The sequence below is a fragment of the Corythoichthys intestinalis genome, chromosome 5 (genome assembly GCF_030265065.1).
Source record: "Corythoichthys intestinalis isolate RoL2023-P3 chromosome 5, ASM3026506v1, whole genome shotgun sequence".
In the NCBI taxonomy this organism is placed as follows: domain Eukaryota; kingdom Metazoa; phylum Chordata; class Actinopteri; order Syngnathiformes; family Syngnathidae; genus Corythoichthys; species Corythoichthys intestinalis.
The window spans coordinates 16,437,654-16,450,892 of record NC_080399.1 but is presented as its reverse complement, the minus strand read 5'-3'; the positions used below and the strand labels follow the sequence as shown (position 1 = coordinate 16,450,892).

At 42.8% G+C, this 13,239-nt stretch overlaps 3 protein-coding genes and 1 long non-coding RNA gene across 4 annotated transcripts in view; all 4 read right to left on the bottom strand.

The window, feature by feature from the left end:
• ppm1h (protein phosphatase, Mg2+/Mn2+ dependent, 1H) overlaps nucleotides 1-1,602 on the bottom strand; it is an 88,908-nt gene extending 87,306 nt beyond the window's left edge. The window contains exon 1 of the mRNA XM_057836350.1: nucleotides 1,231-1,602. Coding sequence (XP_057692333.1) covers nucleotides 1,231-1,469 — 239 coding nt within the window. The 5' untranslated portion in view covers nucleotides 1,470-1,602. The remainder of the gene's footprint in view (nucleotides 1-1,230) is intronic.
• Nucleotides 1,603-4,636: 3,034 nt separating this feature from the next.
• On the bottom strand, nucleotides 4,637-6,416 carry LOC130916019 (uncharacterized). Its single transcript, XM_057836353.1, has 2 exons — nucleotides 4,920-6,416; nucleotides 4,637-4,691 (listed from the first exon to the last, which is right to left on the bottom strand). Exon 1 carries the CDS (start codon nucleotides 6,243-6,245, stop codon nucleotides 5,268-5,270), a length of 978 nt encoding a protein of 325 aa, XP_057692336.1. The 5' UTR covers nucleotides 6,246-6,416; the 3' UTR covers nucleotides 4,637-4,691; nucleotides 4,920-5,267.
• Nucleotides 6,417-7,202: 786 nt separating this feature from the next.
• On the bottom strand, nucleotides 7,203-10,939 carry LOC130916017 (uncharacterized). The gene is made up of 2 exons (XM_057836351.1): nucleotides 8,859-10,939; nucleotides 7,203-7,765 (listed from the first exon to the last, which is right to left on the bottom strand). The coding sequence occupies exon 1, from the start codon at nucleotides 10,793-10,795 to the stop codon at nucleotides 9,572-9,574; it is 1,224 nt and encodes a 407-aa protein (XP_057692334.1). The 5' UTR covers nucleotides 10,796-10,939; the 3' UTR covers nucleotides 7,203-7,765; nucleotides 8,859-9,571.
• A 139-nt stretch (nucleotides 10,940-11,078) lies between these two features.
• On the bottom strand, nucleotides 11,079-11,599 carry LOC130916020 (uncharacterized). Its single transcript, XR_009063208.1, has 2 exons — nucleotides 11,362-11,599; nucleotides 11,079-11,133 (listed from the first exon to the last, which is right to left on the bottom strand). It is a non-coding gene; the product is annotated as an uncharacterized LOC130916020 (long non-coding RNA).
• Between the last annotated feature and the right edge of the window lie 1,640 nt (nucleotides 11,600-13,239).

Sequence of the window (13,239 nt, the reverse complement as noted above, 5' to 3'; positions counted from 1 at the left end):
TTTCAAATTTGTAAAAAGAAAAGTCAAAACGAATATGTGTAATAAGCGCTCAGATATCTATAACCCTTGCTAAATCCTGTTTGTTTTTCTCATGGAACCTTTAGATCAGGGGTCCCCAATTTTTTTCCTGTGAGGGCCACATAACTTTTCCCTTCTCTGATGAGGGGCCGGGGTCAGTTTGTAACAGAAAAAGTGTGACGATTGCAGGAGTGCCTAAATGTAAAAAATTATTGTTTTTCAGACAGCCACAATCAAATAACCCTTTCTGGATTCTTCACGGAGCAAAAGTAAATAAAATAAAAATAATAGTGTTATTATTATTTATCATAATTATATTTTTATTTTTATGAATTATTTATATTTATCAATTTAATCAATAGTGTTATTATTATTAAGTATTATTATATTTTTTAATTAATTATTTATATTTATCAATTTAATTAATAGTGTTATTGTTATTTATTATTATTATATTATTCATTAAATAGATAATAACCAAATAACCCTCTCTGAGTTCTTCACAGAAAAAGGCCAGGAAATAAATAACACTATTGAGAAAAAAAAAAAAAATTCTAAATGCTCTCTGATATTGTTCAGGGGGCCGGACCAAATGTGGAAGGGGGCCGTATCCGGCCCGCGGGCTGTAGTTTGGGGACCCCTGCTTTAGATGCATGTGTTGACTTGCATCCATCTTTTTTTTTTTTTCAAGAAGAAATATCACAATTCTGAATTAGTCTCAAAATCATGAAATTTTAGGTGTATCAAATGTGATTCATTTGGCAATATAGAGTTAAAGTATTTAGTATTGTTAATAAATGGCTTATAACAATACGTAATACAGTAGTCAGCATTTCAGAATTGCTGTTACTTAAGTTTTATTTTATTTTATTATCATGTTTCTAATATTTATTCCAGAAACATGGAAGGCTGCTGGTTGTCCTTTGGACCATCACACCTAACAAGCTTTCTGGCGGAAAACCCTTTATTAATTTGACATTAAAATGTTAAAGATGAACTTTTTATTCTTGGAGTTCTAGTGAAATGAATGCTTTTGTGTGTGCGCGTGTGGAAGTTGTGGAATTGTTGGAAAACTGAATTCTAGGGAGGAAAAAAAGTTCCCTGAATATTTAGTTGTGACTATTTTAATCATTTGAAAAATGGGGGGGAAATTCTCTTTAGCATTAAAAGGATGGAGAGCAAGGATACAGAAGGAGGGAACAGGTTACTCACTCCGCATAGCCAGTGGACCAGGGCAGCCTCTTGCTCTCCTTCAGGATGACGATAGGCCGAGCGGAATGATCCGCCGAGCACTCCACCTCATCCGGCGACAGTCCCAGGAACTCCGGTCTACCGTACGGGAATTTTGGAGCCACCTCCGACCCGGTGGAGTGGTCGCCTCCTGCTCCGCCGCCGCCGGCTATCACACCTCCCATGAAGGTGGCCACGGCAGATTTCACCCGAGTGAGCATGGCGGCTCGGCAGAGTCGGTCCGCCGCCGCGAGTGTCTTGTCCTGCGTGTCCGTGGGCGTTGCGTGGGAGAGATGTCGCGACACCGGGAAGACATTCACGCCGTCTGAGCGCTTTGCATCGATCCCGGAAATACATTATACTACGTGCCACGCACGCGCGAGCACAGAGCCGAGTCACGTGACCAACCAGTTGCTAGCACGCGCTGGCTTCAAAAGGGCGGGATGGAAATAGGAAGCCATTAAAAAAAAAAAAAAGGAAGCCATTCTTCCTGATTTATGCAATGAACAATATGTTTCGATAAAAACCTCTCAAAACCACAGAAATGCAAAAAAAAAAAAAAACCAAACAAACAGGTTCAACGCATGGATTAGGCTACTGCATTACAGTGACAAGGCATACATGACAAACTGATTTTCATTCAAAATTGCATTTTAGAGTCACATACAAATAACAAAATAAATACAAATGACTTACATTATCCACAGTGAAATGGAATATATTTTGAAGATAACATAAACATTGACCTTTCTATATTCTAAGGGAATAAGTAGCTACAGTGTTGCTGTAATCTGATTACTTTCTTCAGTAACGAGTAATCTAACGCGTTCATTTCTCCAAGCCAGTAATCCGATTAAAGTTAGTTTCCCTAGTGCCTGTGCGTTACCATTTTGTTTTTGCCTCATAATATATGTAGAATGAAGAATACTGTAGTCATGTACGAAGAGCATTTCTCATCGGGGGGGGGGACGGGTCACGTGTATTACGATGCTGTTTCAGGCTGTCTGCTATGGCTGTCAACAACATAGCATTCTGACGAGGCAGCGAGGCTAACAGTGAAAGGCAGGATATATACCGCAAATGGGTGTCTTTGCTCACTGGAAATACAGCCATTATTTCACATTTCTGTCCAGTAAAGATGACAAAAATATCTCCGTGCGTTGCAAACTGTACGCTGCCTGAAAAAGACTGTCGGCTGCTAACAACTCTACATCCAGTTCAACAAGGAAGCACTTGGAGTTACAGGACAACGCGACAAAACTCGAAAAAGCCTACAGGTAACAAGACAGCCAGCACTTCTACAGTTTGTAACCAGCCTTTATGCACATTTTATTGTCAGTGTTTGTAACCATAGGCGGGGTTTTACTTTTGTGGGGCTGGGTGCAAAGCATGTTGATGACTGAAACAAAAGTCAAAAGTTTGGACACACCTAAACAGTTTTACATTTTATATATTTTCCCTACTATTGTAAATCCTCTCTGAATACATCAAAAAGCTTTATCTAGGGAGTTAGCGGGGGTTTATTGAGTCGTTGGAGTTGATTTGAACGAATTCCGTGCAGTTTGTCAGTTATATGTTAGTTTCAGGGCACCGGGGTGGCTAAGCGAGCGCGAGTCAATGGTGGTTGAAATCAACTCCATCGACTAATTAAACCCCCGCTAACTCAAAGATTAAGCCTTATGTGAAAAATTCAATTTCATGCGATTACATTTTTTATTGTCATTTAAGGCAGCAAAAGGAGAAAAATTGGTAAAAAGTAATTGATAAGTTACTTTTAAAGTAACTTAGTTACTTTGAGAATAAAGTAATCGGTAAAGTAACTAGATTACTTTTTTTAGGTGTAATCAGTAATCAGTAATTAAATTACTTTTTTAAGTAATCTGTGACAATACTGCCTATCTATCATAGGTAAATGAACAAAAATAAGTCCAAAGCATATATTTGGGGGGGGGGGGGCAGTCCTTTCCTGGTGGCCGAAAAGTGTCATTGCATGTAATTGACATTCCGATACAGTGGTACCTAGACATACGGTCGCTTCGACACACGATCTTTTCAACATCCGACGTAAAACTTGATTCGCCATTTGTTTCTACATCTGACGACATGCTTGAAATACGACGATTTTTGACAGCGCCGCAGTTTCTTTGTTTTGCCGGAAGACAGACGCACGGCTGATTTTCTTGTGAGAGAAAACACTGGATCCAAAACAGTTAGAAAAAAAGAAAAGGTGACACTTCCCTTTGAAACGAAGATGTAAATGATAGCAAAATATAAGCATGGTGTGTGCATCCATGAACTAGGTTCACAATAGGGCCGTAGAATGTCGATCTCGGCCGGCGGTCCTCCTCCGTTCACCAGTCTTTATAAGTTAAGGTGACCATTCTTATTGTGGTAACATCGCCAAAGAAATCGCCAGCTTTGTCAGGTTTCTAATCATTTATTCCATCAACTTGTGAAACACAACACGCTTAGAGTCCGCTGCTGGTGACGCCAGCATCAAAACAGAAAATAAAATAGAACCGCACTCTCTTGCTCACCGTCACGTCAGCCCTGCGGTGCGTTCAGGTACAGCAAAAAAAAAGTCCGCCATATTAGAACTCGATTCGTTACATTATTACATGTATCATTATTATTATGACAATTATTATATTATTATTATTATTATGATTTTTATTCATAATTTATTTGTTTTGCTCTTTGTTATTGCTATTTTCAATAGTAACAGCAATTATTAAGGATTTAGTGTGGGTTTTTGGGCTGTGGAGCGAATTAATGGAATTATAATCTATTTTTATGGGAAAATCCTGCTCGACAACTGACCATTTCGACTAACAGGCAAGCACCTGGAACTTTACTCCGTATGTAGCGGTACCACTGTACGTAATTTTTTCAGACTTAAGCTTTCAAAAGCGACAACAACTACTGAGCAAGAACCAAGGATTGAAAATGCGGACCATGAAATGCTAGAGAACACCATCAAAATGGTAAGCGGAGTTTCAATTTGCCCCACTAAAGACGCTAATTGTACAACAGAGCCATCACCTGTGTCTTGCCAATGTAGTTACCCCCGTCAAAAATTTTGTCCACTGGCCGGGGGAGCGCACACACACACACATTAGTTATGAGTTATGTCGACTTAAAAAATGAAATGAAGCCAGAAAAGAACAACAGTTACATATTTATTAAGTTTATTAAACTGGAGACACTCAATGCAGGACTTGAATTACAGTAATAACAGTTATAGGTCATCCTACGAGTAAAACAGTGAAACATTGCTTTTTTTTTTACGTTTAGTAAGTATGTTACTCTTCTGCCCTCAGCCGAGCGTATGGCTACTCGACTTTGACAGCGAGCTAAACCGACAAAGAAATTTGGAGGCCCGAACTCCTTCCTCTCATTTATTTCTTTGTGTCAACGTGTGTGCGTGTGTGTGTGTGGTAAAACTGAAACATACATAAAACACAAATGTTATACACAAAATAAAAGGTTCTATACAATAACATGTTTATGTAAATAACAGAAAACTGGCTCCATTATGAGCAAATGAAATGAAGTGGCTACTTTAGCTTAGCACAAAAACGTGTGGGTTCGCGCCACATAAATAACAACAAAATAACAGAATAGACACACCAAAATTACATCTAACCCACTGTTAAAACGTACAAACTTACAGATTTTGTTTTGTCAAGGGTTCCCAACGATGTATGGTGCAGAGGAGGTGTGTAACGTCTTAACACCTCAAGGCCTCTTTTCCAACTGAAATAAAAAGTTCTTTCTGCCTGCTGCTTACAGCAAGTCGCCACTAGGGGAAGCCGAGCGCAAACAGCAATACCAAAGAAAAACTTAAGATTCTGAGTTAGAATAGCGACATCCTGTGGACGGATGAACAATGTACAATCTTAGAAAGAAATTAAACCCAAAAAGTAGTCAACATAAGACCAGAGGACATAACACTCCCCGCCTGACATCTGCAAGATGTCAGCTCTTAACTAATGAACGATACACAACAACAACTCGTTTTACATGCTACCCTTAGACAGCAAAAGCACAACTTCACGAATTGGGCGAATGTAAAACCTATTCTCGCCGTTTCGGCAAATCTTAACCTCAACTTTTCTGACATTACCGTCCTCACTTGGGAAAGATTTTGTGATCAGTCCGAGTGGCCAATTATTCCTATGTTCCAGAGACTCCCTCATTAAAACAACGTCGCCCATTTGAAGGTTCGGCTTTTTTATTTTCCACTTGTGACGAACCTGCAGGCCTGCGATGTATTCTTTCTGCCAACGACTCCAGAAAACATTAGCTAAGTACTGCACGCGCTTCCATTGGGCTTTGAATAGGTCACTGGTCTGAAACTGCCCTGGTGGAATCGGTGGTGTGCCAACCTTTTGCGTGAGTAGCATCGCAGGAGTAAGAATGACTGGGTTTTCGGGATCTGTAGAAACAGCCGTTAGTGGGCGTGCATTTACAATTGCGGTGACTTCAGCTAACAATGTTACGAGTACTTCATGTGTGAGCTTCCCATATGGATGTTCAAGGAGCATTGCATTGAGGATTTTTCGGGTGACGCCGATCATGCGTTCCCAGGAACCGGCCATATGGGATGCATGTGGAGGATTAAACTGCCATTTGCACGCACTGTCTTTCAAGAATGTGCCTATTTTGTCATTGTGACAGCCTAGTTTGTCTATTTGGAGCTCTTTGCAGGCACTCACAAAATTTGTCCCACAATCAGATCTCAAGAGTTTGGCACCACCTCGGATGGCAAAGAAACGACGCAGTGCATTAATGAATGACGATGTGTCCATTGACTCAATCACTTCAATATGAATTGCACGTGTACTCATGCAGGTGAATATGACTGCCCATCTTTTAGCATCTGCATTAGCACCACGCGTTTTTCTCACTGTAACGGACCAGGGACCGAACACATCAAGGCCTACATTTGTGAAAGGAGGGTCCGTGGACAGCCTGTCTTCAGGTAGCTCAGCCATGATCTGTTCAGGTTGCCTGCCCCTTAATTTGCGGCATGTGATGCACTTGAAAATCACACTGCTTACTGCTCTTTTTCCTCCCACAATCCAAAAGCCCCCTGCTCTGACTGCTCCCTCCGTGAAATGCCTTCCCTGGTGACATAATTTTTCGTGAAAGTGTCTTATTATGAGCTGAGCAAGATGATGCTTTCCAGGGACGAGTATGGGATTGGTTTCTTCTGCAGACAACTGTGCTTTCTTTAGTCGGCCTCCAACTTTAAAGAGCCCTTGCGTGTCAACAAATGGATTCAGTTTGCTGAGTGGACTTGAGTTTTTTAAAGCTGTGCCTTTTTCAATGCATCCAATATCTTCTGCGAAGACCTCTCTTTGAACGGTGCGAATGATCGTGGTCTTGGCTAGTTGCAGTGACTTTTCAGTTAAATGTTTGTTGCAGTTGTGCCAGCCACGACAGGAAACCTCAGAGTTGTTCTTGAATGATTGAGCTATATGTTGGAGTTTTGCAATAGCCTTTTGCAGCACCTTCCAACTTGAAAACCTTTCAAATCTGGCACTATTAAACTGGCCTTTTGATAGGGTGGTAGTGCAAGTTGTTACCTCAGGACGCAACTCACAGTCAGTCTCTGGGTCTATGAGATCGAAGGTTTGACTTCGAACTTGACTTTGGTCCAACCTGGAGAGGAAAGCTGGGCCTCTGAGCCAGGTGGAGCTGGAGAGCTGCTCAGCGGGCAACGCTCGTGTGGCATGGTCTGCCGGATTTAAGTGTGTGGGCACGTAATGCCACTGGTGAGTTTGTGCAAAGCGCCTGATGCGTTCGACTCTGTTGTGCACATAAACGTGAAAGCGTCTCTTGGTGTTTGAGATGTACCCAAGCACTACCTTTGAGTCTGTGTAAAGATTCACCTGATCGACTGTGACATCCAGCTCCTCTAGAACCAACTCTGCTACTTCCACGGCCAGGACTGCTGCACAGAGTTCAAGTCGGGGTATGGTGATGTCTGGTTTAGGAGCTAAACGTGCTTTGCCGAGGAGGAATCCCACTTCGCTGTGTCCGTCCTCATTTGTGAGTTTGAGGTATGCTACCGCACCTACGGCTTTTGTGGAAGCATCACAAAAAACGTCAATCTCTATTCTTTGGGCTGCAGACAGCGGTATTGAAGTGTACATTCTGGGAATTTCAAGATGTTGTAGGTGTCCGAGGGAACTTTTCCACTTTTGCCACTGTTCTAATTTGTCTTTTGGCAGTTCAGTGTCCCACTCTGAAACATTTGTGGAAATGTCTCTGAGTATGGTTCTACCTCCTACGATTACTGGAATAGCAAAACCAAGTGGGTCGAACACACTGTTGATAACTGACAGAACTCCCCTTTTTGTGAACGGCCTTTCATTTACTCTTACTTGGAACTTGAATTGGTCAGTCAACAGCTCCCATCCTAAGCCCAAACTGCGCTGCATTGGTGGGGTAGTCTGCCCAATGTCAAGACCTTGCATGCCTACAGCACGATCTTCGGTTGGAAAGGCTCCTGTTATGAGAGGACAATTGGATGAGATTTTGTGCAGGCGTATGTTACACTGAGCCAGCATCTTCTGTGCCCTACTAAGAACATCAATGGCCTGCTCTATGGAAGAGAATGACTTTAGCCCATCATCTACATAGAAGTGCCGTTCAATGAATTCTTTTGCGTCACTGCCAAATTCCATTTCTCCTTCTATGGCTGTTCTTTTCAGTCCAAAGATGGCGACTGATGGGGAAGGACAATTACCAAACACATGGACAGTCATCCTAAATTCTTGCACTTTTCCATCAAGGTCATGATTTTGGAACCACAAGAAACGAAGGTAGTTACGGTGGTCTTCTCGTACTATAAAGTTGTGAAACATATGCTCCACATCTGCCATAACGGCGTATGGGTCGGACCTAAACCGCATCAGAACTCCTACGAGAGTGTTGTTAAGATCTGGTCCCTTGAGGAGCACGTCATTGAGAGAAACATTGTCAAGTTGAGCACTCGAATCAAAGACTACCCTAATTTTTTCTGGCTTTTGCGGGTGGTAAACGCCAAAACTAGGGAGATACCAGCACTCTTGATCTGGCGCCAGTGCGGGCGCTGGTTCGGCATGGCCCTTGCTGAATATTTTCTCCATAAACTCAGCGTAATGCGCTCTCATTTCAGGTTTTCTTCTCAGCGTTTTGCGGAGCGACATTAAACGATTGTAGGCCTGCTCCCGATTGTCAGGTAGGCGCCGCCTAGGTGAGCGGAATGGAAGTGGAGCTACCCAGTTATTCGCCTCATCTTTAGCAAAGTTGTTGTGCATAATGTCTAGGAACAACGCATCTTCTGCCGAAAGTGCAACTTTGTCGTCATTTGTTGTTTGTTGGAAAATATGTTGTCCTAGTTCCGCTTGTGTGTTTAGTGGATCGTTTTTGGTGTATTTCTCTTTGATAACGATTGTGTTTTCGCAAGGACTGAGGAACGTGGGACGTCCACTGTTTAGAACGTTCGTCTTAAATGAGTTCAATGTGGGTTTATGAGCTCCAGAGAGACAGACATCACCTATGACAACCCATCCTAAATCGAGACGCTGGGCATGAGGTGCATTGTTTGGCCCATTTACCTGACCACGAACTTTATGAGCCTGAATGATGTCCCTTCCCAGGAGCAGAAGAATGTCTGCCGATGGGTCGAGAGGAGGAATCTGTGAAGCGATTGATCGCAAATGAGGGTGAGCTGCTGCTACCTCAGGGCTGGGAATTTCGTCTCTATTATCTGGAATCTGATCACATTCTGTTATTGTAGGCAGCATCATGGAGACCTTACCATCTACATCTTCTACAATAAAGCCATCAGCTTTGCGACCTCGTGTCTCTGATAAACCTGCACATGTTCTCATGGTGTATGGGAATATGGTACCTTGCACATTAAACATGTCAAAAAACGCAGATCTGGCTAAGGATGAATTGCTCTGATCATCCAACATGGCATATACCCTCTTTTTCTTTTCTGGAGAAGTTCGGCGATATACATTAACTAAACAGATCTTTGAGCATGATTTTCCTTTTACGCCTTGCCCACATACTTCTGTGCAACTGGCTGTGTTCACAGGATTTGGGCCCTCAGACTCCCCGCCGTGACTCTGGGTTGGGGGATTAAAGTCTTGAGGTGTCCATGGAGGTGGACCGACATGCATGGCAGACACATGAGCATCGCTATCACATTCTGAGCATTGGATAATAGCTTTACAGTCTCGAGCCCTGTGATTTGTGGACGCACAACATTTAAAACAAATGGCGTGCTCTTTGAGAATGTTCTTTCTTTCGTCTAGTGTTTTCATTCTAAACCCCCTGCATTTGACGAGTGAATGAGGTTTTGGTGGATAGGACATTGTTTGTCTGGATCGAGTGCTGTCAATTTAGCCGGACTGATCTCTATTTTATTCACTGCTAGTGGAACTCTGTATTTGTCTCGTCTTACTGATGTCTTACCAACCCTTGGATTTATTACGTTTGAACACTGTAACATAAAGCTAGGGTCTGTTCTCATTTCAGCGTAGTCATTTACGAACCGCACAAAATACGAAAAAGGTGGATAGACTGCACCGTTTTCCCTTTTGTATTTGGTACCTTGTGTAACCCATGACTCCTGGAGTCCATATGGGAGTTTTTCAACTATCGGGTTTATGCCCCTTGGTGTGTCGAGAAAGCTAAGACCCGGCAAATAACTTTCACTTTTGGCATACGATAGCTCTAACAGAAGATCAGCAAGCTCCTGCAGTAAGTGAGTGTCTTTGTTGGAGATTCTTGGAAAAGTCTGCAACCGTTGGAAGAGTGAGGATTCAATTACCTCTGGAGAGCCATAAGTCTTGTCTAGCCGCTGCCACAGACGTTGGAGACCTGCCTGTGGATTACTCACGTGGACCGCCCTGATCCTCTGAGCGTGTTGAAGAGACTCCCCGCCGAGCCACTTGGTGAGAAGGTCGAGCTCTTCGCTGGGCTTGAGATTGAGGCCTTCCGTCGCGTTGCAGAACATGGACTTCCAGGACAGGTAGGACTCTGGCCGGTTGTCGAAAACCTTGAACCCCGATGTCAGCAGATCACGCCGTGCTAGATAGGCTGCTAAATTGGACAGTTCACTTTGTGGGGTTGCTGAAGGTGTAGGCTGGTGTGAGATGTCCGTTCTCGCACGATGAGATTGGAGATGCTCTTCGTCAGCGATGTCGATGTGACGCACATGTGGAAAAGCACCAGCTGATTTTGGGCTATTTTCTGGTTGTTGAGAGTCATTGTGCCTAACCAGGTGCTCATTGTTTGGCGTTTGTGTGCCATCTGCTTGGACACGCTGGTCGTCAAAGTGAGCATGCACATACTCTTGTGCACGCCTGATGGAGGGGGGTGTCTTGGAAAATACCCCTTGCTCGCTGAGGTCGACTTTGGCGCGCTCCTCTTCTTCGAAAGTCGCCTCCCAAACTTTAGCTGCGGCGAGCGCTGCTTCTGCTTCACCTTCCGTCTTCAGAGCGTGTAGTGTTGCCTCGATGCGTGCCTTCTCGACCTCCATGTCGATTTGGCGTTTGGCGTACCGTGCTCTGGCGTAGGCAGCTTCGGCGTCTGCTCGTGCTTGTGCAGCAGCTTGACTCGTTCTGGACCGGCGTGAAGAATGAGAATGACTGGCCTCCGACCTGGTGACCACTTGGCTGATAGGTGGTGAAACTTCTTGCTGAGACATCTTGGGTGCTTGATGTGTTGAAAATCTTTTTACTCTTCTGCCCTCAGCCGAGCGTATGGCTACTCGACTTTGACAGCGAGCTAAACCGACAAAGAAATTTGGAGGCCCGAACTCCTTCCTCTCATTTATTTCTTTGTGTCAACGTGTGTGCGTGTGTGTGTGTGGTAAAACTGAAACATACATAAAACACAAATGTTATACACAAAATAAAAGGTTCTATACAATAACATGTTTATGTAAATAACAGAAAACTGGCTCCATTATGAGCAAATGAAATGAAGTGGCTACTTTAGCTTAGCACAAAAACGTGTGGGTTCGCGCCACATAAATAACAACAAAATAACAGAATAGACACACCAAAATTACATCTAACCCACTGTTAAAACGTACAAACTTACAGATTTTGTTTTGTCAAGGGTTCCCAACGATGTATGGTGCAGAGGAGGTGTGTAACGTCTTAACACCTCAAGGCCTCTTTTCCAACTGAAATAAAAAGTTCTTTCTGCCTGCTGCTTACAGCAAGTCGCCACTAGGGGAAGCCGAGCGCAAACAGCAATACCAAAGAAAAACTTAAGATTCTGAGTTAGAATAGCGACATCCTGTGGACGGATGAACAATGTACAATCTTAGAAAGAAATTAAACCCAAAAAGTAGTCAACATAAGACCAGAGGACATAACAGTTACATTATACGACAGGAAAAAAAGTTGTTTTTTTTGTTTGTTTTTTGATGAATGGGCCATATTTTAAAAACTCATAGATAACTACATCACCAAAACACGGTAATCAAGCAAATCAGTGCAGCGCGGTGGCTCCGCCCAGGGGATACAATTTTCGATGGGGGTAACTACATTGGCACGACACCGGCGGGCGTACCATATTCAATGGATGATGATTTGGCAAAAAGTATAGCTGTCCTAAGCAGCCTGAGTTAGAATTCCCTTCCAGAATGATGGGAAACAAAAAAAATGCTCATTTTCAAATTGTTATTATAAATATTCTTTTAAGTTAATTTTATTGTTGCCTTTTGAGGTCATCAACATGTTGTGGCCCCCCCTGCCCCAAAAGTTAAAATCCTCTTATGGCTCTTACCTCCCAACCCAAGTGCACATAAGCTATACTGCCAAATGTATCACATTTGACACAAGCATTTCTGAACCTAATTGCAGTAAAAAAAAAAATGTTTAAAACCTTAGTGTGTTCAATCTCTCTTTAGTTAACTTTGTTTTACCACGAGAACTGCATATAATGCTTGATGTATCATTTATGATACAAATTAGAGAACATATACAGTGGGGCAAATAAATATTTAGTCAACCACCAATTGTGCAAGTTCTCCTACTTGAAAAGATTACAGAGGCCTGTAATTGTCAATATGGGTAAACCTCAACCATGAGAGACTGAATGTGGCGAAAAAAAAACAGAAAATCACATTGTTTGATTTTTAAAGAATTTATTTCCAAATTAGAGTGGAAAATAAGTATTTGGTCACCTACAAACAAGCAAGATTTCTGGCTGTCAAAACTTCTTCTAACGAGGTCTAACGAGGCTCCACTCGTTACCTGTATTAATGGCACCTGTTTTAACTCATTATCGGTATAAAAGACACCTGTCCACAATCTCAGTCAGTCACACTCCAAACTCCTCTATGGCCAAGACCGAAGAGCTGTCGAAGGACACCAGAGACAAAATTGTAGACCTGCACCAGGCTGGGAAGACTGAATCTGCAATAGGTAAAACTCTTGGTATAGATAAATCAACTGTGGGGGCAATTATTAGAAAATGGAAGACATACAAGACCACTGATAATCTCCCTCGATCTGGGGCTCCATGCAAGATCTCACCCCGTGGCGTCAAAATGATAACAAGAACGGTGAGCAAAAATCCCTGAACCACACGGGGGGACCTAGTGAATGACCTCCACAGAGCTGGGACCACAGTAACAAAGGCTACTATCAGTAACACAATGCACCGCCAGGGACTCAAATCCTGCACTGCCAGACATGTCTACCTGCTGAAGAAAGTACACGTCCAGGCCCGTCTGCGGTTTGCTAGAGAGCATTTGGATTATCCAAACGAGGACTGGGAGAATGTGTTATGGTCAGATGAAACCAAAATACAACTTTTTGGTAAAAACACAGGTTCTCGTGTTTGGAGGAGAAAGAATACTGAATTGCATCCGAAGAACACCATACCCACTGTGAAGCATGGGGGTGAAAACATCATGCTTTGGGGCTGTTTTTCTGCAAAGGGACCAGGACAACTGATCTGTGTAAA